The sequence below is a fragment of the Xenopus laevis genome, chromosome 9_10L (assembly GCF_017654675.1).
Source record: "Xenopus laevis strain J_2021 chromosome 9_10L, Xenopus_laevis_v10.1, whole genome shotgun sequence".
Lineage (NCBI taxonomy): Eukaryota > Metazoa > Chordata > Amphibia > Anura > Pipidae > Xenopus > Xenopus laevis.
The window spans coordinates 74,967,126-74,992,940 of NC_054387.1; the positions used below are offsets into that span (position 1 = coordinate 74,967,126).

At 38.2% G+C, this 25,815-nt stretch overlaps 2 protein-coding genes across 2 annotated transcripts in view; one reads left to right on the forward strand and one right to left on the reverse strand.

The window, feature by feature from the left end:
* The window catches only part of LOC108701845 (bile salt export pump), a 43,190-nt gene extending 33,838 nt beyond the window's left edge, over positions 1-9,352 (reverse strand). Inside the window, exon 1 of the mRNA XM_041577017.1 lies at positions 9,273-9,352. Coding sequence (XP_041432951.1) covers positions 9,273-9,274 — 2 coding nt within the window. The 5' untranslated portion in view covers positions 9,275-9,352. The remainder of the gene's footprint in view (positions 1-9,272) is intronic.
* A 5,961-nt stretch (positions 9,353-15,313) lies between these two features.
* Positions 15,314-23,572, forward strand: XB5957220.L (uncharacterized XB5957220 L homeolog). Its single transcript, NM_001091638.1, is given in 6 exon segments — positions 15,314-15,472; positions 19,066-19,104; positions 19,194-19,524; positions 19,878-20,136; positions 22,310-22,473; positions 22,875-23,572. Coding segments are annotated over 6 exon segments (1,059 nt in total). The 5' UTR covers positions 15,314-15,457; the 3' UTR covers positions 23,126-23,572.
* Positions 23,573-25,815: the final 2,243 nt, after the last annotated feature.

Sequence of the window (25,815 nt, forward strand, 5' to 3'; positions counted from 1 at the left end):
TTAGTGTTGGGCCAAAGGTCCATATGACTACTGACGCATGGTCCTCCAAGCATGGTCAGGGCAGGTATGTCACCTACACTGCCCACTGGGTGAACTTGGTAATGGCTGGGAAGCAGGGAATGGGTAGCTCAACAACAACAGTGGAGTTGGTGTCACCGCCACGGATTGCACGCGGTTCTGCCACCACCTCTACTCCTCCATCGCTCTCTACCTCGTCTTCTTCTTCTTCTTACTCTGCTGCTGGGTCCTCCTTCTCCTCCTCCACACCTGTGCACCCCCAGCTCCCCCTAGGCTATTCGACGTGCCAGGTACGCCGTTGTCACGCTGTCTTGGGGATGACGTGCCTGGAAAGCAAAAACCATACCGGATCTGTACTCCTGTCATCTCTGCAGTCACAGGCCGATCGGTGGCTGACCCCACACCAACTGCAGATCGGAAAAGTGGTGTGTGACAATGGAAGCAATCTGTTGGCAGCGTTGAGACTAGGCAATTTAACACATGTGCCCTGCATGGCACATGTGTTAAATTTAATAGTCCAACGTTTTGTCTCCAAGTACCCAGGATTCCAGGACGTTCTCACCCAGTCCAGAAAGGTGTCGGCCCATTTCAGACGTTCCTACACAGCCATGGCACGCCTTGCTGACATTCAGCAGCGCTACAACATGCCAGTCAGGCGTTTGATTTCTGACAGCCAGACTCGCTGGAATTCAACGCTCCTTATGTTGGAACGTCTGCTGCAACAACAAAGGGCCGTCAACGAGTACCTTTTTGAACTGGGTGGTAGGACTGGATCTGCACAGCTGGGGATTTTTTTCCCCCGTTACTGGGTGCTTATGCGCGATGCCTGCAGGCTCATGCGACCTTTTGAAGAGGTGACAAATATGGTCAGTCGCACCGAAGGCACCATCAGCGACCTAATACCCTTCGCTTTCTTCCTGGAGCGTGCCGTGCGACGAGTGACAGATGAGGCTGTAGACCAGCGTGACGAGGAGCTGGAAGCGCACGATTTCTGGTCGGAATCACCAGAACGAACCCAGGCACCTGCTGCAACGCAGGGAGAGGTGCCAGAAGTGGAGTCAGAGGAGGAAGGTGGCTTTGTGGAGGAGGAGGAGGAGGACCAACAGGAGCAGGCTTCCCAGGGGGCTAGTGGTGACCTTTTGGGGACCCCTGGTCTTGTACGTGGCTGGGGGGAGGAGACCGTGGATGATGCAGTCCTTGATAATGAGGAAGCGGAGATGGATAGCTCTGCATCCAACCTTGTGAGAATGGGGTCTTTCATGCTGTCATGCCTGTTGAAGGACCCCCGTATCAAGAGGCTTAAGGAGAAGGACCTGTACTGGGTCGCAACGCTACTAGACCCTCGGTACAAGCATAAAGTGTCAGAAATGTTACCAACATACCACAAGTCCGAAAAGATGCGGCATTTACAAACCAGCCTGCAAAACATGTTGTACAATGCTTTTAAGGGTGATGTCACTTCAGGAACTCATCAACATTCCAGGGGCAGAGGTGCCAGTAATCCTGCCACGAGCGCACCTGCAAGGACAAAGCCCTTTGGCCAGTCTGTAACGTCAGACATGCAAATGTTTTTCTGTCCAAGGCAGCGCCACAACCCTTCTGGATCCACCCTCAAAGAACGCCTCGACCGGCAGGTAGCGGACTACCTGGCATTAACTGCAGATATCGACACTCTGAGGAGCGATGAACCCCTGGACTACTGGGTGCGCAGGCTTGATCTGTGGCCAGAGCTGTCACAATTTGCCATGAACCTCTTGTCTTGCCCAGCCTCAAGTGTGCTCTCAGAAAGGACCTTCAGTGCAGCAGGAGGGATTGTAACTGAGAAGAGAACTCGCCTAGGTCACAAAAGTGTCGATTACCTGACCTTTATTAAAATGAATGAGGGGTGGATCTCGGAGGGTTACTGCACGCCGGAAGACTTGTTCTGACTTCTATGCAGCTGTCCTTCTCTTCAAGCCTCATGACTCCACACACAGCTGTCCTTTAGCGTCCTCCTCCTCCTCCATCCGCCACCGTTACAAACTAGGGTGCAAACCCTACTGGTTTAATTTTTTCTGGCCTCTGTGCTTCAGTGGCTGCGACCAAAAAAATGCCTATTTTCTGCATTTATATGACATAATTTTTCTGGCCTCTGTGCTTCAGTGGCTGCAACCAAAAAAATTTATATTTTCAGCATTTATATGGCATAATTTTTCTGTCAACTGTGCTTCAGTGGCTGCGACCAAACAAATGCATATTTTCAGCATTTATATGGCATAATTTTTCTGGCCTCTGTGTTTCAGTGGCTGCAACCAAAAAAATTACTATTTTCAGCATTTATATGGCATAATTTTTCTGGCAACTGTGCTTCAGTGGCTGCGACCAAAAAAATGCATATTTTCTGCATTTATATGGCATAATTTTTCTGGCCTCTGTGCTTCAGTGGCTGCAACCAAAAAAATTTATATTTTCAGCATTTATATGGCATAATTTTTCTGTCAACTGTGCTTCAGTGGCTGCGACCAAAAAAATGCATATTTTCTGCATTTATATGGCATAATTTTTCTGGCCTCTGTGCTTCAGTGGCTGCAACCAAAAAAATTTATATTTTCAGCATTTATATGGCATAATTTTTCTGGCAACTGTGCTTCAGTGGCTGCGACCAAAAAAATGACTATTTTCAGCATTTATATGGCATATTTTTTCTGGCCTCTGTGCTTCAGTGGCTGTGGCCAAAAAAACTGGGCAAACAATGCCTACAAGGTCAACGACGTTGACCTTGTAGGCATTGTTTGCCCAGTTTTTTTGGCCACAGCCACTGAAGCACAGAGGCCAGAAAAAATATGCCATATAAATGCTGAAAATAGTCATTTTTTGCCATACGTTGACTCAACGTATATGGCAAAAAATGACTATTTTCAGCATTTATGTGGCATTTTTTTTCTGGCAACTGTGCTTCAGTGGCTGCAACCAAAAAAACTGGGCAAACAATGTCTACAAGGTCAACGTATGGCGAAAAATTACTATTTTCAGCATTTATATGGCATATTTTTTCTGGCAACTGTGCTTCAGTGGCTGCGTCCAAAAAAACTGGGCAAACAATGTCTACAAGGTCAACGTATGGCGAAAAATGACTATTTTCAGCATTTATATGGCATATTTTTTCTGGCAACTGTGCTTCAGTGGCTGCGTCCAAAAAAACTGGGCAAACAATGCCTACAAGGTCAACGTATGGCAGTTGTTTAAAGAGAACAGTAGATTACTAGCCAGCAAAGCTACCTAAGCTAAAATGTCCCTCAAATCCCTGCAGACTTCTGTCCCTCCAATACAGAGCAGTATCAAGCAGATTACTAGCCAGCAAACTTACTATCATCTGTCCCTGAAATCACTAACAGCTCTCCCCCTACACTATCTCTTCCAAGCACACACAGGCAGATTTTTCAGATACATTTTTGCCCTTGATCCCCCTCTGGCATGCCACTGTCCAGGTCGTTGCACCCTTTAAACAACTTTAAAATCATTTTTCTGGCCAGAAATGTCTTTTCTAGATGTTAAAGTTCGCCTTCCCATTGAAGTCTATGGGGTTCGCGAACCGTTCGCGAACCGCTCGCATTTTTGCGCAAGTTCGCGAATATGTTCGCGAACTTTTTTTCCGACGTTCGCTACATCCCTAATCAACAGTGATGTACTACAACTCCTATTTTAGAGACCCGGGCATGGTGATTGTCTAAATATCTCTGTATAGTAACTATGTGCAACAAAAAAATAAAATATAATGTAAATTTTATTTTTATACCAGTTGGGTTCAAATACCCATCGTCTGGTACCTATCCCACTTATATTTTATGTTTTTATTGCACATAGTAATTACTATGCAGAGATGCTTGTGACCAGTCTGGTGTAATTGCTAAAGTTAATCATCATCCTTCAAGAACTTTTCTTTGGATCTAATATATGCATGAAGTGTAAGACTTGAAATGTGAGGTCTTTTTTATTATTGTTTTTAAATCCCCCTATAATAAGGGAAGACTATGAATATGAATCCTTATGTTTTTGTGAGAAACAGCATACTTTCAGGGTGTGTGTACTTTCTAGAAAACATTATATAAGGTTTATACTTTCACAGCAGTGACATTGAGCATATTTAATTAAGGTATTCTCAAGCATATTGAGCATTCTACTTAATGTAGAAAATATATCTGCTTTTGGGGAGGTAGCCCATAGTTCTCCATATTTCTGTTTTTGTTTCCTTAGCCTGGATAATTTCTTCTTTTTTTTCTCATGAAGCCAAATGCTATCACCTTCACTAATATCAGAATTTCTGGCCTACGCTGAAGAGCTGTAATGAATTTTAAGCTGCAGGAAGGATGTGGTTCAGTATAAACACTGGCCATGTTTCACGCCAATTTGAGACATTGCTGACTTACATGGAATGATAAAGATTCCTGTGCCAAGTGCAATGGCTCCCCTGGGACAACATATCATGGTTACCTTACACATTTATATGCTATGCAGACACTCTGTAAGTAAGTACCGGGCTATAAAAGCTTAGAAATACATTGGATTGCTCATCTGTAGAACAGTTCCAGGTCATTATGATTTCCTGTGTGAAATCAAGTGTCAGATGAGTATATCTTAAACCTATTAGGTGAGATTTCAACAAGAATGTTTCTGTACTTTTTACATTATATAAATGTATATATATATATATATATATATATATATATATATATATGTATATATATATATATATATATATATATATATATATATATATATATATATATAAATATATATATATATGTATATATATATATATATATATATATATATATGTATGTATATATATATATATATATATGTATGTATATATATATATATATATATATATATATATACTAAAAATTATTTTCTTTTTCAGAATATGTTCTATTTGCAGCTACAAGGTGTGCCAATGGGATCCAATGTCACCCCATCATATGCAAACATATTCATGAATGATCTTGAGGAGAGGTTTGTGTATTCCAATGCCAGATTTCAGGAAGTGCTACAATGGTGGCGCTATATAGATGATCTGTTTGTAGCATGGTGGGTCGACGTTGGATCCTTGGTCAAATTTAAACAATACATAGATGGTTGTGTACCAAGTATCTCCTTCACTATGCAGTATGATTTTACTAAGGTTACATTTTTGGATTCTTCTGTAAGCTTAGTGAATGTGAGACTGTGTACGGATTTACGTGTAAAGTAGCGGTATGTGGGTCGAGAAATTCTCCCCTGGCCGGCCCACCATTCCCCCTCTATTTATAGACCTGTGCCCACCCCGCAGTGACATCACAAAAGGAACAGGGGCGGGTGCGAGCCTATTAATTTAGGTGCAGTGCTAGCTTGCAAGTAGGGAGAGCTGGAGAAGAGCTCAACCTAGACCCACGACCCGAAGATTTTGTGCAGGAGACGGGCCAAACCCACAGGTTTTGGGCTGGCCCGCATAACACTGATATAAAAGAATACCGATCCTAATAATCTCCTACTATATACCAGCAAACATCAAAATGTGAGTTAGATGTGGAGATTCAGAAGGTGAAGGAAATAAATAAAAAGAAGTTGAGGGTCAAAGAAGTACAGACAAAAGGATCTGGGATTTCATTTATATATACTTCTCATCTGAATATGAAGCAGATTTTACATATCTTTAATAAATATTGGAGTGTATTATCACATGCCTATCTACAAGTGGCAGAATTTCAACAGCCTCCTATGCCATTATATAGCAGACACAGAAATGGGAGGGATATGTTAGTGAAAGCCGATATTGGATCTAATAAAAATGTGAGATGACACTGGCACTGAGGAAAGATGTTTGGGATGTGCAGAATGTGGTAGTATAATAAAACACTCCACATTTAGTCACCCACAGTCAGAAAAAATGTTCCACTAATTATGCAGTTAACTATATTAAGAGGCCGATTTATCAAAAATCAAGTTGGGTTTTTTCACAATTTGAAAAGAAACGCAGTGAAAAAACATGAGCACGAATATACTAGAGAATACTCTTTGTAACCTCGAATAGTCGCCATTTATTAAAGAATACAACCACAAAAAGTTGCCAGAAAAAACTCGGCAAGTAAAAGCTGGCAAGGTTGTATAGAAGTCAATGGGAATGTTCTCTGACAACTTTATTTCGTTATTTATTTTCCCACTTCATAAAAACATTCGAGATTTTCAGCCTCATTGAAAATGAATGGGACAATGAGATTCTCACTGGCATGTGACTTTTTAGTCTGTTTTTTTTTTCTTAAGTTAGCATTTGAGAAAAAAGGTCACATGAGTTTTGTCTACATTTTTTTTCTCGTCCGCGTTTTTTATTCCCAAACTTAGATTTTGATAAATCTGCCCCTAAATGTTTATGTTGACTTATGCACATAGGAGAGAAAATACAACCAATTCAAGCAACGCTCCACAATTAGGTATAAAGTAGTTAAATTGCCATTCCTACATCATTTTAAACAAGTATACAGTATATAGATATAGTGTCTCTCAATTGCGATAATCCGTCATAGGGGCAAATTCACTAAGGCGCGAAGCGCCGAACGCTAGCGTTTGGCATTTTCGCTACTGCGCAAATTCACTAACGAACGCTGGCGTAGTTTCGCTAGTGTTACTTCGCAACCTTACGCCAGGCGAATCTTCGCTAGCGACGAAACTACGCAAATTCACTAACTTGCGCAGTGTAGCGAACGCTACCTTTTACGCTAGACTTCCTTCGCCACCTCAGACCTGGCGAAGCGCAATAGAGTAGATAGGGATTGTTTCAAAAAAAGTCAAAATTTTTTCTAAGTCCCAAAAAACGCTGGCGTGTTTTCTACATGATGGGTGATAGGCTGAAAAAGATTGAAAATTTTTTGGGGCTCCCCTTCCTCCCCCCTACTTTTCCTGACTCATGGCAACTTACCTAGACAGTGGGCACATGTGTAGGGCAAAATAAAATTTTTATTTGCAGATTTGAAGGTTTTCTAGGCATTTGTAGTGCAGATACGTGTTCCTCCATTGAAATTTGAATTTCGTGCCGTATGCAAATTAGCCTTCGCTAGCGCAACTTTGCTTTATATAGCGAAACAACGCTAGCGCAACTCCGCAACCTTTCGCTACCCTTGTGCGCAACTTCGCATTTTAGTGAATTTGCGGAGCGCTGGCAAAGTGCGGCCTGGCAAAGTGCGGCGAAGTTGCGCCTGGCGCAACTTCGATTCTTAGTGAATTTGCCCCATAGAATCAATTCCAGTACTAGATAATAGAGAGTTTTATTTGAAAAAAAATGTGAAGCATTTTAGATTCACACTCTGGGGACATTAGAGCCTCGAGGGATGAATCATGATTATGACTTATATGGTTTTGTGTAATTTCTGTAAATTATATTGGTGTTATTTTCTGTCGTTGTGAGTTGTAGTTCAACATTAATACATTATAAGACCAAGCTAGAAGGTGTTGCTATAAGCAGGAACAAAGGCACTTATGGGTATAAAGCACATGATTCAATTTGTATATATATCATGTTCGAGAAAGGGATGTGAGTCCCGAAAAGTCCCTTGTATTTTTTGTATGCTGCTTTTAATGCTTTTTTAACACAAATGTACTTTTGCATATTCAAGGAGTGCTAGTGACTTTTGTTTTTTTGGGATATATATATATATATTTCTTTTATAATAGACTTATTTTAAAGACATTTTAACATTTGAAAAGTTGCTTTATTGTGCCTAGTACAGAGTAATGCTTTTACAGTTTCTTACCACTGTATATGAAATCTAAACTTCTCAATCACCCATCTCCAGCCTATCCAATTCAGGTCTGTGATATAGAAGCAGATATAGCTGGTAGTAGATTGATGGAGTATTGATACCAGTGTTAACATGGGGGTTTTATAAGGTTTCTATTGATTGCCAACATAGTCTGGCACAGTGCCGTTATTGCCTGCTTCCCTTCATGAACTTGCTGTCAGGAATTTGCTGGGAAACAATGGGAGACTGACTATGAATCTACTGGCTGAATGGGGAAGGTTGACATGCTTAAAGAGTTCCATTGGTTCTTTCAATGAAACCCTATACCCTAACCCCACCTTGCAAGGCTCTGCCTCTAATTCATAATTATACATATACATAGAGAATTACGTGAACAAGCACTACCTAACACTATTGATTTGCATGCATGATCTCTTATCTGAGTCCAAGGATCCTAAAGTTAATTATCTCGTTTTTATACAAGCAAAGGAAACTTGCTACCAGAGTTGAAAGATCAATTAGTGGCGCAAGCTCTTTTAAACAGTTATAAATTCCCACTGATAAACATCATTGAAAATCAGTTTTGGATGGGTACATGTCCCTTTGAAGAATCCAAGTACAATGTTAGTAGAATAAATTTTCCATGTAGCCCTTAAGAATATGTTTAGAGATACTATGATTCAGAGCGTCCAGGTCCTAAAGACATAAGGAAATAATTTTACCTGCTATAAGCAGCCCTGTTATTAAATGGTAGAACATAGTTTTGCATACTAAAGGTCATTTCTTTTTTTGCGTAGATGCTGCTTTTTCCTTGGAATTATCTACCTCGGTTTAATTTTCAAGAATGTTGGGAGCTGTTCAGATTTGGGATCCATTATCCCGGAAACCCATTATTTAGCAAGCTCCAAATTACGGGAAACCCATCTCTCCATTTTCTCTGTAATAACACAATAATACCTTGCACTTGATTTCAACTAAGATATCATTAATCCTCATTGGAGGCAAAACAATCCTATTGGGTTTATTTAAATGATATTTTAGTAGACTTAAGGTATGAACAGTCACTGCTGTCAATGGCACATGAAAGTGACAATCAAGTCGCATGCCTTCAGTTTATACATTCTTGACAAAGTCTCAAACAGATGTTCAAAATTCAAATGATAAATACCTGAGAAACAAAAAAACTAACTTTGATGCACGAAATGTATCAAAACATTTGTCACACGTGATATTCAATAGGAAAAATTGAGATTTTGCAAAATCTCCCCATAGTCTTATGAAGGGAAGATCTTCAGTTCAAGTTAAAATCTCTCTACTATTGCTAGTTTCACCATTTAATTTCTCGTTGGTTACTTGGGATTGTGAGTTTGTGATTGCACTTTCTACATGAAATACACGGCCATTGTCTGGTTACAAAATTGTGTTCTAAATTTAGTTTAACCTTTTTCAGGCTGATATCTGCAATAGACACGTGTCTGAAAGTTGTAAAAATCAAGTACTTACATCTTGTCTTGTTTGTTCTTCTTTATCCCTGCAGTTGTATGAATGTGTGTACCTTAAGGTGTGCTGCCTGTACCACTGTGTTGTTCCCTCTACAGGGACAGTGCTGGGAGCTACTTTATTCATGTGCAGGGCTGAACTTTAGAAGCGTCGTTCACACCCTGAGATAACAAGGCATGCTGGGTAAATATGACATAAGTGATTTCTCATAATGGATCTTTGCATCCTGTTGGTTCTGTCCTATTGATCTGCCATGTTAAGTCTGTATTGATTAGTCAGTTACCTGTATATCCAACAGGATATTTAAAGGGTGGGTCACCTTTAAGTTAGTATGTTAAACAATGGCCTATTCCTAGCAGCTTTGCAGTTGGTTTTCATTGTTCATTTGTTATAGTTTTTTTATTTCCCTTTCCAGCTTTCAAATGGGAAGTCACTGACCCCAGCAGCCAAAAAATGTTTGCTCTGTGAGGCTACAATTTTATTCCTATTGTTACTTCGTATTACTTATGTCTCTATGCAGACCCTCTACTCTTCATATACCCATCTCTCATTCAAATCACTGCCTGGTTGCTAGGGTAAATAAGACCCCAGAAACAGGATCGATGCTAAAATGTCAAATGGCAATCTCCTGAACATAAAAATAAATATCTGAATACCCATAAAAAAATTAAGACCAACTGCAAATTGTCTTAAAATATAAATGTCTACATCATATTAAACATTAATTTCAAGGTAAACTACTGAAATTTATCTCATTTTCCAAAAAAAAAAAAGGTTGACCAAACTCCCATGCCCAATTTTGCCTTATTTTTTAATATATTAACTTGATTTAATCGGATTGGTAAAAAACTCAAAAAAATCGAGCGAAAATCCAAATTGTACGATTTTTTTAGGCTTTTTTTCGATAGCTTCCCACACTTAGATAGTATAGTAAAAAGTTCTTGCAGGGTTATAGTCCGATTGGTGATTAGGGCTATGTCATCTGCAAAAAACAGGATTTTGTGTTCGGTGGGTCCAAATGTTCTGGATTTGCCGTATCGCTTAAGATAAGGTTCCATGCTTAGAATATAGATTAAGGGGGACAGGGGGCAGTCCTGTCTGGTTCCATTGGTCAGGGGGAATGAATCAGAGAGAAAGCCATGTATGTTCACTTGGGTTGATGGCTGTCAATAGAGGCTTAGTGTTTTTGTGAGGTATGGGCAAAGCTGGGAAGCACATTGCTTGTAATATCTATTGGTAAGCTGTCAGGGCCTGGTGATTTGGTAGGCATTTGATGGTGGTGGAGACTTCTGGTTAGATAGGGGCTATTATGGATACTATTGCATCAGGGTGAATAATAGGGAGTTGCAAATGTTTCTAGGTATGTCTGAATGTCTCTTGGTGAGGGCAGTGATAGGTTTGGGTCATGTTTTAAATTGTATAGATTAGAATATAATTTGGCAAAGGTATTTGCAATATCTTTTATTTTGAAGTCCAGATTCACTGTTTGTATTTTATCTATCCTATATTGTAAAGACTGTTTGATAAATTGCCTTTTCAAGGTTGGATTTACCCTATTGCCCATGGCATGAGTGTGGCTTTGAAGTTGAAATAACTGTTTTTTGCATCTGTGAAGTATTAGGAGGTTGACTGCCTCCTTAATTTTATTTAGTTGGGCTAATGTGTCTGGAGAGGGGGAGCTGCAGTTGTCTTGCACTAATTTGTTAATACAAAGTAGTATTGCTACTACACTACTCATAAAATAGCCTCTAAGTGAACACCATAGTGTAGGATCTTTTATAGCTTGGGTATCATTGTTTAGGAAAAATTGATTGGAGCTTTAATCCGCCAGTAAACGATCATTTAGGAGTGAGTTATTTAGTCTCCAAGAGGGCTGAGTTGAGAATTTGTACCTTTCTTGTACAGCAAATGTTACCATTGAATGATCTGTTGTGGGTGCAATGGAACTGCTTGTGATATGATTTAATGTTTGAGGTTGGACTAAGAATTACATCAATTCCGGTGTACATCTTGTGGTACGGAGAATAATAGGAATACTCTTTTATAATGGGATTAAGAAGTCTCCATACATCATAAAAATTATATTGGGCCAACATCTTAGTTAAGTTTGTAGCATTTTGACCACTTTACTTTGGCATGTTTTTGTAGGAAGGAGGCCTGAGGGGTCCTATCAGTTTTAGGATCTAGTATGGAATTGAAGTCTCCACCTAGTATTAGTGTGCCTTGTTGTATAGGTGTTAGCTTTAGGAGCTGGCTGGTTTTGGGGGTATAGAAGTTTACCAACATGTATTGATTTATAGTGCACAATAATATAAGGCATGTGCCTTTGGGGTCTGGCAGTTGCACTGTACTATTTATATTCAAGTCGTTTTGTGCTAGTATAGCTGTTGCTATCATTTTGTAGTGTTTGTTTTTTAGTACCATTTGATCATTGGTGGGAAATTGGCTTTCTGGAACCCAAGGTCTGCTTGATGGCGCTTTCATTCTGCTAGTGCAAGTAATCTTTTGTGAGGGGTATTTATACCCTTTGCATTTATGGATAAGCAATTAAGCACCATTCCATCTTATCAATATATTCGTACATGCTGCTAGCAGATTCCCAATGGTATTTACTGTATAGATACCTCAACATAGTAGGATGTGCCTGGCTCCAGGAGGAAAGGAAAAAGTATTGCGTATTGAACCTGCCACTTGGTATTAAAGGAGAACTAAAGCTTAACTAAAGAAGTAGCTAGAAATATTGTACATTATGTTTTGGGCTTCTGTACCAGCCCAAGGCAACCACAGCCCTTTAGCAAAGACATTTTGTGCCTCTTAAGATGCCCCCAGTAGCTCCCCATCTTTTCTGCTAAAATCACTGCACATGCTCTGTACTGCTGTCAGTTAATGAGCTTAGGGATCAACTTAAAATATACAGTACACATAGAATATAAATGTCACAATACTGTATAAGGCTGATTAGTACTTCCCTCTCTAAGCTGTGACAACACTGTTTTTAAGTGAGAGCCTGTTAGCTGCTCAGTTTGTTGTGTATTCTTATATATGCTGTGTTCTATGTCAGGCTCACTGCATGCAGGATAATGATTCTAGGGAGGAGAGCTGAGCGCTATCATGGCTGTTCTCCAGGAGCAGGGCCTTCGGTTATGGCTCGTAAAATGAGGTGAGCTGGAACGATTGTGCTTTCCCTCTGTGCTTGCTCATCTCACTCCCATCTGCCGGTTCTGGTAGGAGTTTTGCGATTGGGGTCCTTGATTTTGATAGTTTGGACAGCACTGGAGCAGGAGCTTCTATCAGGTGTGTCTACTCACATTCATGCGGATGCCACCCCCCCCAAATTTTTTAATTTTTAAACCACACCTAGTATTTTCCCTAGGTCCACTTAGTATGACACACCCAGCCATGCCCATTTCTTTCAATGCCCCACCCACACTTGGGTAGGTCTCACTCATTTGGAGGTCTACAAATCAGGACTATCCCTCCTGAATAGTGACCGGTATGTATGCTGCATAATAGCACCTAAAGGTTTTTACTTCTTCCTGAAATTCTGTGATCCATTGCTTAAAGGAGAACTAAAGCCTAAAATGAATTGGGCTAAAAATGCCATATTTATATAATGAACGCATTGCACCAGCCTAAAGTTTCATCTTCTCAATAGCAGCAATGATCCAGGACAACTTGTCACAGGGGGTCACAATCTTGGAAAGTGTCTGCGACAATCACATTTTCAGTGGGCTCTGAGCAGCTGTTTGAGAAGCTAAGGGCTGTGGTTGCCTTGGACTGGTACAGAAGCCTAAAACATAATGTACAAAATCTCTAGCCTACTTCTTTAGTTAAGCTTTAGTTCTCCTTTAATACCAAGTGGCAGGTTCAATAACCTCAGTATCGTTGAACTTTTTATCAGGCCATTACAGCTACACTCATAAATTATTAAGGTGGCTTATGATATACACCAGGTGTTTTCACTCCTGTTTAACTAATCATTAGCAAATGAGTAATCCCAATGAACATTTTCAGTCAGTGAAGAGCCAAGATCGTGATCCGGATGATCCAACAACCCAGTTCAGTATCCTCTTAATGACAGTTTTATCATATTGTGTCTTTATCGTACAGAACATCCTGTAGACTCATCAGATGTTCTCTGATTCACTGAACTAATATATGGTATCAGAATGCATGAGAACTTCATTCTTTGGGATAGGCTTCTTATTTGAAATCTTATATAGAAAACAGCTCCTACCTAAAAGATTCCGTTTTGGAACGCCAATGAGCAATTACATTTACAATTACATTGCATTTTTAGCAGAGTGATCCAATTATTTTTATTTGATATCATTTATGTATTTGTACACTTATTTGAATGAAACATACATGAATATGTAAGTTGTAACACAACACTATCCCGTTCATGTGTGCAGTGCATTATGCCTTTGTCTGAAGTTCTGACTCTGTAGTGTTTGGGAGGTTAGAGGGCAGGAGGTATAAACAGAAGGCAGTTATCTATGTAGCAAAGGTCCTCATTAATTAGATCTGAGTAAAAAGTGTTTGTTCCATCTACTGTAGGTGAAGAGTTAGAAGACTATTTATGAGGCTAAAGAGCTCCTGTTCCTTCCTTGCTCATATACACTCGCTGCTCAGTTCTACATGCTGTAAATTTCCAATTTGCAACTGCCTATCTCAAGGCGGAGGGGGGAGGTTGTGACCACAAAATTCACATAGACAATTACAAGAGATCCTCTGCACTCATTGCAATATATTAAGGACACTAAAATAGTTGGTGCCTTAAGCTACTAAAAAAACAGGGATTGTTTGTCCATATATTGCGAAATATTTAAGCTGGTCAACTACATCAAAGTCATCCCATATCTGGCCAGTCCTACACTCAATTTTCATCTGATTCATTAATAATTCTAATTGCTTAATTATACGTTTTACACGCATATATATACAGTATATTATATACATATACATATATATATTATTTAATGATAATGATAACATATCGTACAATAGACACTAGTAAAAACAAAACATAGTTGGTGTAACAGCTGATGTAATAGTTTATTAATACAAAACAGGACTTAAAGAAAAAGGGAAGGGTTAATCATTGGGAATGCCAATTTGTTAAGCAACCCCCCCTCCTGGTTACAATCACTTTCCTCAGACCCCAAGTTGGTGCTCCTCTTCTTTCACTTCACTGACAGCGCAATAGTAAAATTGGAGCTTAGATTGAAATGCCAAACTTTTGCTCTTCTGCCCATGCACACAAGGGTTCTGTTCTAGTGAGTGCCATGATATAAAGAAATTATGTTGTGGCATTCACTAGAATAGCACCTGGGTCAGTGTCTTTCATTGAGGTCTGAGATATGTGATCATGATAACTGGGGGTGCCAAATAAGTTGGTACCACAGCGATGAACCCTTTCCTTCTCCTTTAAACTAGATCTTTTTGTTAATGTGAATGACTTAAGCTAATACTGAACACAAAGCAGCTAATACCCTGTTTTGGTTGGGCAGTATGGCTTATTACTTACTAAATGCCTGCATGTGAAGGGGGTTGGGCAGTTCTTATAGATCATTATGCAGTCCTCTTAGATTTCAATTGGGCTGCTCAAACTGAAAAGATAACCTGCCAGTACCTTCTTGGCTCATACATGGGGGCTTCATCAGATGCAGAAGAGAAAGAGATCACAGATCCTCCTCATTCAAACTGGCTTTAGGATTTCCCATATCAAATTTGAGTTAATCAGGCCCACAGCTTTCTAGAGATGCCTGGCATTTGATCTGTAATTAGGAAAAGCTAGGTGGGTCTGTGCCCCTGGCAGACTATTCCTTTAACAGCTTTGCATAACAATATTTGTAATTAACTCCCAGCCCCAGCAGCTCAGAGGGAGTTGAGATGCTTTTGCTTTAGGCCTCACTAATAAGGATTAAGTTGCTTTATTCCAAAAATAATCAGGACAAGGATACGTGAAGCACCAAACTAGAGTCGGAATATGAACTGAACACATAGAGATTACATATGTGCTTGCAGAACAAGATGCAGGGGTTATTACATGGGATGCCTTAGTGTCTATTTTTAAACTTTATGTAAAGGTTCTGATGGTAAGAACCTTTAAATTAAACATGCATCGTGGAAGCAAACCTTTATCTCTCTGTTAAACTTTCCTATACGGCCATTCCTTCCTCATGATGCTTCTACAAAATGTAAGTATTTTAAATTACTTAAGTGCTGGTGTTTTGTGCATTTCATAACCACTTCAGATTGTCATCTCTTGGAATCAGAACCCCGTACTCTTTAATCGATTTGTATTTCCCTGAACACCAACATTGCTTGATGCTTTTGTAAATAAATGTTGCACAAATGTTATAGAATAATAATGTGCTGTACCGGAATTGTAAAGGAATAATGTGAACATGCATAGAATTTCATATATTTTCTTAAAGCATATATTTCTTGCAAGTCGTATTGGTGTAATAATGTTGTATTATTAATACTCTGCGAGTACTTCTTCAGTTTGAATAATAACATTCAGTCATAAAAGGTTTCAGTTGATCTGTAAAAACTGCCCCTGAAATTGTGTATGTAAGAAAAAGTTATATATATAAGTAAAGGTGGCAAATATTTATAGGGCATTAGAAAGTAGAAAGAAATATAGAATATGGAGCACATATAGTGTAGTGTTTATTCATATGGATAAATAAGTATATTAAATATATAATTATTATATTCCAAAATGTACTTTTGCCATTACTTGCAATGAAAAGACGTAGTGTTTCTCCCCCCCCCTTTTTTTAGGATAATTTTACTATGCATGTATATGTGTTTATGTGTGTGTGTGTATTTGAATTCATGTTTTACTTCAACATACATTTCAGAATACCATTTACATTGTGAAATGGCTGTTTCATACTTTGACACAGTCAAAGAGCTTTCCAGCTAAATATTTTAAATGTGGCCAAGGAAAGGAGTCATGTCTTAAAATGTGTATGTAATAACTGTACATAAAACATCATAACAGTAAGAGATGTGTCGTAACTTTGAACGTTTTCAAACCTGACTTAAAATATTTATTAAAAACACGTGTATTGGCGGTAATATATTATTATTAACATGTATTTTTGAGTGCCAACATTTTGTGCAGAGCATATAATATAAATATTGAAACGCATTAATATGCCATTCAATATTAAAGATTTACTAAAGGATGTTTATATCTAGTTGCCATGAGTGCTTTCTTGGATTGGAATATATATATAAATACATGCGGGTTTTTGTTAGGTTTTATCGAGTTTTTCCCCGATCCAATGAAATCATGTTTTTTTTAATAATAAATAAGACTTTTTATTTTAAAAAATCAGATCAATTGGTATTTTGATAAATAACCCCTAAGAGTTTTTTTTGGTTTTTTTTCACCACTCAATTGAGTAGCTTCTTCGGTTCAACTGAAATGGTATATATCATGACCTGGATAAATGAAAATCTTCATAGACATGATATATATATATATATATGTATATATATATATGTATATATATATATATATATATATATATATATATATATATATAAATAGCGTGGAGTCGGTGCACTCAGAGTACAAAATGGATGCCTCGGTGCTGGAACCAAACAACAATAGTATGCAAGTTTCAAAAAAAAGGTCCGCACACACAGGACTTAGGTGAAAAAGAAAAAGTAATAACTTTATTCAACGTTTCGGCCCAGTCACATGAGCCGTCCTCAGGAACGGCTCATGTGACTGGGCCGAAACGTTGAATAAAGTTATTACTTTTTCTTTTTCACCTAAGTCCTGTGTGTGCGGACCTTTTTTTTTTGAAACTTATATATATATATATATATATATATATATATATATATATATATATATATATAAACATTATCTAATATACATATACATACAGCTAAAGCTTACAATGATTGTCTTAGCCAATAAAGGTATCACGTTTAAATCCCTTGTGTCTCTATGTCAAAGAGAGTATTTTACAGCTGTCTGCCTTCCACAGTCCACGTTATATAGATTAACTAACACACCCAGGCAATTTAAGTCATTAATGAAGACTACATGGATAGCCTTCCATAACTACTCTATGCAAATGTTAAAGAATTCACATATATTTTGGTTTGTATTGTGGAATGTCAGATATTCCTGAGGTTCTTACAAAAAGCTTTTATAAGGAAGTTGCTGTCTAATTGGAAAGTTGCTGAAGTCCAAGCCTTGTATACCAGAGCACCTAGTAACCAAGCTCCACCAGTTCCAGCTATGGAAATACTCCAAGCTACTCTACCTTGCTCTGCTTTACCAAACAAGCAGCTTTGACCTTCTTATAACTATCCAACTGCTGTCCAGGGACATTGCTTGCCTCAATTCCTTCTGCAACTGCTGCAGCCAAGAAGTTTTAGAGAAATAGCCCAGAGACTAGAGTTCCTATAGGCCCAGAATGATGTTAGAGGTCACCCAGATAATACACAGCTTATGGGTATCTTGGATTGTAAATGTAAATGTTTGCTTTATTTAAAAATATGTAGATTGTGACCCCCTTTACCTTGTTATAACATTCCATCTAATCTGCAGCAAGAACATAAAAGGAATAATAACAACTATATCTAGCATGATCCAAACAGCATTAAAAATGCCTGCTGTATATTCTCTTATTGGATATGTTTTCTTCATTTTTGCTAAAAAGTATTAATGTGTGATTGTGTTGTTTTAATCTCACTCTATCTTCGGAATCAGTTGATTCTGCACAAACATGCTATTCCCCTATAGACTGCCTGTGTTTCAGGCTTACAGATACGGAGGAGTTGTTTAATTTGTTAGAAGAGTACTATCTCCTGCTCCTACGATTACACTGATGAACCATTCACCTTTCAACACTGCTTATTTAGTACAACTAAAAAACTATTTGCTCAGTAAAACAATAGGCAGAGAGCATGTCCAGTAAAAGTCCTTTTTAATGGAGTGGAGTTGCCACTAGGCAATGTGTGCATTAATATTTGTATGTACCATGGACACTGTATGTACATCACTGGCATGCTGTAACTTTATGGCAAAAGATACAAACATTGCTGGAAGGGAAAGGGTTAAGAGGTTAATTGACAGTTCAGAAATGTTACACATAAATAGATATAGGCAATAAAATACATGACCTTAATAAATGTCATTGATATGTATTATATTGGCCAAGAAAACTCGCTGAACTTTCCTTTAGTGTAAACTCGTGGGTAGAGAACTTTTATATTGTTTGTATTTCAGCTACTGTGGTAACAGGTGAGGTGGATTGCACCTCCATCCCACATAAATGACACATGTGAGATTAATCTGCACACACATTTATATAATAAAGAGAGGTAGTGTAAGGAAACTATATGCAGGTGTGAGCAAAAATGTGGCAATGTATATATAATTGACTCTTTTATTATTATTCTGGTAAATTATGTGCACATATTTGGAGACACATGCCAAAAAGGATTACATGAAAAAAACCCATTATGATTGTGTTGATGTCACTGACAGTGTCGGCCATGTTACTTGATTCATTGTTTATTGAAGCAGTACATTGTTGACAATGGATGCTCTGGAGTTTGGAACATCCTGGATAATGTTTTTCTGGATCATTGAAATATCTATATATGATGATCTCTATTCCCTTGACCAAAAAGAATTTGAATGTTTTTCTTCAAAACAAGTCATAATCTGATCTCTACTAAATGCGTGAGATACATTGATGATGCATTTTTTCTGGCAACTCAGTGCAGCCATTTTCTTTTGTCTTTGCAGGAGGACCGTGCTGAAGATATACTTCAGAGAGTTAAAGAGGTACCTGACTAAAGAACAGCCAGTATAATTTAATTCACAGTTCTGCTTTGTGTCGAAAAAACTATGAATTGTGTTTCTGTTCCCTATAGATCTGGATGGGTAACACAGCTCTACTGGCTACGACGACTTCCCTTGTATTTCTGCTTTTGTGTTGGATAATCAGAGACAGTATTAAAATCAAAAATGTCCATGAAAAGTATGTTCTCATCACTGGATGTGATACTGGATTTGGAAATCTGTTGGCACAAAGGCTACATCGAAAGGGTTTTGGTGTTATTGCTGCCTGCTTTACTGAAAAAGGGTGCCAAGAGTTGATAGCTTGTACGTCCCCATCAATGAAAACTGTGATATTAAATGTAACTAATCCAAAGAGCATTGATGAAGCAGTGCAATTTGTTGCAGCAGAAACAGGCAGCAAAGGTAAATTCTCAATATGTGCCATATTCCAAACTTAACTCGTTTTTATGAGAGACATGAGATTTTTCTAAACGTTGGAGAAGTGATGGTGGAAATTCAACATTTCTTTGTTGTGTCAGTTTCTGTAATAAAGGTATTTTTATGATTGAATTGTAGTGCTGCCATAACGTTTTCTATTTCAGCAGAAAGAAAGAATTAGGTCTGTTTGCATCTTTTATGTGATCCATCCACTGGTCCAAGGTCAACTCTATGATATGTATATGAAGTGTATGATGAATAACTTAATCTAGTTTTAAAAAGTAAAAAACTGCCATGAAATAAAACCATAACGCACACCTTTAATCTCTGTTGTTTAGGGCTATATGGCTTGGTTAATAATGCTGGAAGGGCCACACCCATTGGACCTACTGATTGGTTGGATATGGAAGACTTCCACCGAGTTCTTGATGTCAACCTCATTGGACTCATTGAAGTCACTTTAAAATTTCTGCCCCTTTTGAAAAAAGCCAAGGGCAGAGTAGTCAATGTGGCAAGTGTAATGGGAAGACTAGCATTTGGAGGAGGTGGATATTCTCTATCAAAATGGGGCGTTGAATCTTTCTCAGACAGTTTAAGGTAGGACACCATCAATTTCCAGTATAAAGCATTTAGGCACAACATGTACATCTATTCCATCCTAAACCATCTGGATCTATAGGACATTCAGTGAAGATGCTACAAGGATCACCTTTCAAGCAGCTCTGCCTTTCAGTCGGATAATAGACCCATACCAACCTCCTGCTTTATAGATTGGGTTTGTTATGTTCATGGAAGATGATCTTTATTGCGCATTTAGGCAAGCAATTTATGAAGTTTATATTTGAAACATCTAGGTCTGTGCCCAGTAGCATAACCTGATGTTACTGGGCCCAACAGCAAATTCAAATTTGAGCCCCAAAACATTGCTAAGTTGACCAGTTCTACTCAGATATATTGAAGTTGCCCATGAATTAGGTCATTACTGGGTCCCCTACACTCCTGGGCCCTCCCCCCTACTACTGCAGTGCCTGCTTCCTCTGTAATTATGCCCCTATCTGTGCTATAGTATTCCATCTAAAGCTTCCAAATCAATTGTCTTGAAAGGTGAGTTTTGAAATTAGTCAATTTATTAAAACCTGGATAACGGTCAAAAAATACCACCTAGAGATCCCACCATCTTGAACATCAAGTTGGAAGAATGAGACAGAATAATTCACATACATTTAATAAAGGCACTTAGATTGTTAAGACTCACCTGTAAGTTCACTTTTAGTATGTTATAGAATGGCTAAGTTTAAGCAATTCTTCAATTGGTCTTCATTATTTCTTTTTTATAGTTTTTGAATGATTTGCCTTCTTCTACTTCTGACTCTTTCCAGCTTTCAAATGGGGGTCACTGACCCCTTGTAAAAAACAAACACTTTGGCTTTGTAATCACTGCTGCTTTATATCTGGATAGAGTCACCCTCTTGAAGGTACATGGAGGGGTGACAGGCAGGTTTCTGTGCTAAACTGCTTAAAGGGGTAGTTCGCCTTTGTTAACTTTTTCTGCTGACTCTTTCCAGCTTTCAAATGGGGGTCAATGACCCCTTGTAAAAAAACAAACACTTTGTAAGGCTACACATGTATTGTTATTGCTACTTTTTATTATGTATCTTTCTATTCAGGCCTCTCCTATTCATAGTCCAGTCCCGTATTAAAATCAATGCATGGTTGCTAGAATACTTTGACCCCAGCAAGCAGACTGCTGAAACTGCAAACTGGAGAGCTGCTGAATAAAAAGCTAAATAACTCAAAAGCCACAAATAATAAAAAAGGAAAACCAATTGCGAATTGTCTTAGAATATCACTCTCACATCATAAAAGTTAATTGAAAGGTGAACAACCCCTTTAACAACCAATAAGATCTTTGCTTTTAAACAGGAGATCAGTAAATGCTTCCTGTGGATGCTAGCTGCTAATGTGGATTTTATATTAGGTCATTACTATACTGCAACATGGTCATTACATTAAACGCATATGTTACACTATGGGGCACATTTATCAAGGGTCGAATTTCGAGGGTTAATAAACCCTCGAATTTAAATCCTTCGAATTCGAAGGATTTAGCGCAAATGCTTCGATTGAAGTAAAAATCGTTCGACCGAACAATAAAATCCTTAGAATTGAACGATTCGAACGATTTTAAGCGATCGATCAAAGGATTTTTATTTGATCAAATTTTTTTTAGAAAAGTGCCGGGGAAGGTCCCCATAGGCTAACATTGAACCTTCGACTATCGAATAGTCAAACGATTTTTACTTAGAATCGTTTGAATCACTTCAATTCGATCGAATTTGACCCATTCGATGGTCGAAGTACCCAAAAAAATACTTTGAAATTCAATTTTTTATCATTCGAATCCTTCACTCGAGGTTAGTAAATGTGCCCCTATGTATAGAACAGCAAATTTGTTTTATCATAGTAAAATAGTAAGTTAGGCTGAAAAAAAGACACAAGTCCATCAAGTTCAATCTTTTAACTCGATTTTAACCTGCCGAACTGCCAGTTGATCCAGAGGAAGGCAAACAAACCCCCCTTGAAGCCTCTCCAATTTGCCTTAGAGGGGGAAAAATTCCTTCCTGACTCCAAGATCAACTTGTGGATCAACTTGTATTATGAGCTATCTCCCATAACCCTGTATTCCCTCACTTGCTAAAAAGCCATCCAACCCCTTCTTAAAACTATCTATTGTATCAGCCTGTACAACTAATTCTTTTCTTTTTTGAAGGAGAGATATGCAGCATTTTGGGGTGAGAGTGAGCATTATTGAACCTGGTTTCTTTAAAACTGGAGTAACAAACCTTGAAGTAATCGAGAAAGATTTAAATCGACTTTGGAATCGTTTAACGCCAGATGTTAAAACTGCGTATGGGGAGAAATACTTTGACAATTGTAAGTCTAACCACCTAAGACAATGATTATAGAAATGGCCGTTAGAGCATTCTCAGCAAATTTGTTTTAGGATAATCTGTGCAAAATCAGTCATATCATTTTCAATGGATTCATATTTCATATAAATAATACTTCAATTGGATATGATTACAAATTAAGGAATAAGAGCACATGGACACTGCGCCAAGTGAGGTCATTAAAGGGATACTGTCATGGAAAAAAAATAAATTCAAAATGAATCAGTTAATAGTGCTGCTCCAGCAGAATTCTGCACTGAAATCTATTTCTCAAAAGAGCAAACTGATTTTTTTTATAATCAATTTTGTCCAGAACCGTAAGCTTTGGTCCTTTCTCTGCTTCTGCTTGCACAACGTACTAACAACCAACCGTTTTTCTTCTAGATTTAAAAGTGCAGAAGTTATCTATGAACACATTCTGTGATGCAGACATCTCTAAGGTTACAAACTGTATGGAACACGCCTTGACTGCAAGGTTCCCCAGAACAAGATATGGGGCAGGATGGGACGCCAAGTTTTTTTGGCTTCCGCTGTCTTATGCTCCTGCTGCTGTAGCCGACATCATGCTTAAACTTCTACTCCCAAGACCCACTGGCATAAAAAAGTCACTAGCAAAAAATCAAATTGACGTGTGATTTGTTCTATACATTTTTCATCAGTGTTTTGTTATTAACGTTAGGCTCCTCATGTATAATGAAACCGTGTTTTGAGCTCTATGAAATTATTCTGTTTTTTAATATCAAATACTGTATAATGGAAGGAGGCCCAGCCCCTGAACATAAAAATGTTCAAGTTCAGCATCCTAAAAGCCTGTTTTTAAATAAGTTATTTTAAAATAATTTTTAAAAACTCAACCAGCCCTATTAGTCTTTATAAGCTGTAACCTGTCTGTGATTTTTTTCCTCATATCTATGTTTATATTGTATATATTACGGATCGTTCCATAATTTGGATCTTCATACATTAAGACGGTTATTTATTAAATTTGAATGTATCTCATAATTGAAATAAAAAAAACCATGACCAAACTCCCATCCCTGATTTTGCCATATTTATTAATAAAAATCTGGTAAAAACACAAACCCGATTTGTATGGTTTTTTTTGTACTTTTTTCCCCCGAATCATTTTTTTTTGCCGAAAAAACAGAATTTATCAGATTATTGGGCTAAACTCAGTGCAAACCACTATAACTTCCAGTTGGTATAGGGACATCTCCCACTGACTTATAAATGACCTCAACAGGTCTGAGATGGAGGATTTTCAGAGTTTGGCTTTTTGCAGCATGGGGGTATAATAAATCTCCAAAAATTTGCGTTTTTGCCCCAAAAAGCCCAATAAGATAAATTTGAGGTTTGGTAAATAACCTCCTAAGTCTAAAAAATCATTTAAACATGAAATAAAACCAGTAGAATTGTTTTGCCTCCAAGAAGGATTAATTATATTTTAGTTTGGATCAAGTACAGGTTCTGTTGTATTATTACAGGGAAAAAGAAAATACATTTTAAAAATTTCAATTATTTTGATAAAATAGAGTCTATGGGAGATTACATTGCGGTAATTGGAATGGGTTAACGGGTAACGGATATATATACTGTATATTGTAAGTCTGTCACTAAGCTCAAGTAAAGGTGGCCATAGACTCCAAGATCCACTCGTTTGGCGACATCGGGGGTAATTCGAACGTTCGGCTGTATGGCCGAACGATCGAATTACGATGCGCCAAGCGGCTCCGACGGGTCGGTCAGCTAAAAATCCAACCTTCCCGATCGATATCGTGGCCAGATATCGATCGGGAAGACCCGTCGGAAGCCCCCATATACGGGCAGATAAGCTGTCAAATCGGTCCAAACGACCGATATCGGCAGCTTTATCTGCCCGTGTATGGCCACCTTAAGTGACAGCAGCTCAGAGCATGTGCAGTGAGTCAACTGTACAGAATATGGGGAGCTACAAGGGCATCTTTGGGATCACAGATCTTCCCTGCTAAAGGACTATGGCTGCCTTGGGTTGGTATAGATACCCAAAACATGAGGGACCAGATTCAATCTGAGGAGATAAATTCTCTCTTATTCCAAATTGTCTCATAGAGCCAGATGTAATTCAATGAGGAAAAAAATGTATTTCGTATTTATCACATGAAAACTCTATTAAAGTCTATGGAACAAAACTCGGACTAGATTAGGATAAAAAAAAATTTCCTCAAATTGCCCATATGTTTCTAAGGGGGTTATTTATTAAACTGCGAATGCCAAAAACCTGAAAAATTTGTGGGTTTTTTTTTGTATTAAATTTTTAGTGGAAAAAAAACGCACAAATTTCTCGGGATTTATTATACCCCGAGGATGGAAAGTCTGAATCTGAAAATCCGGCATCTCAGACCTGCCGAGGTTGCATATAAGTCAATGGGAGAAGTCCTGAAGATATCTGGATCTGTGCTGGGTTTGTGCAATAATCTGAAGATGGTGGAAAATCCAAAAACTTCACAAGATTTGTTTTTTCGCACAGAAAATTTCAGTAAAATGTATTGAGAAATAAGGGGAAAACCCCATGCGGATTTGGTCGGAGTATTTTTTAGAAAATAATGAGATAAATTCGGACTTTGATAAATGGGCCTCCCCGTGATATAAACCATAAAATAATGTTTTCTCATGGAACTCAATCTGGCGTAAAGTGTAACATTTGTAGCCTAATTGTTTGCTGAGCTTTATTAAAGGACAAGGAAAGGCAAAAAAGTAAAATCCCATTTTTACTTTCTTTAATGAAAAAGAAACCTATCTCCAATATACTTTAATTAAAAAATATGTACCGTTTTTATAAGAAACCTGACTGTATGCAGTGAAATTCTCCCTTCATTTACTGCTGTGGATAGGAATTGTCAGATAGTCCCTAACTGCTGAGCAGGGAAACAATCAAATTTATGAACAGCAGGGGGAGCCCCGCCTTACTTACCAGCCATGCAGAATTCAAGCAGCTTTGTTTATGACAATCCCTAAGCAGCCCAGACCACACTGAGCATGTGCAGGGTCAGGGTCAGGCAAAGATGTTTAACAAAGTTACAAGATGACAGCCCCCTGTGGCCAACTTTGAAAGCATAAATTATTTGTTTGATTAGGTTTGTGGTGCAGTAAGTTTATGTTTAGTATACAAAATACAGCATTTCTAGCCTTATTCTATTTTAGACTTTCCTTGTCCTTTAAGTGAATTATTTCTGTCCCCAAAGCTACCCTGCTATCCATCATATTAAATACTGTTTCCAACCACAAGCAATTCCTTTTTACTATGATGAAATGACCCCTTAAATGCTGTCATTGGCTGTAATAGCAA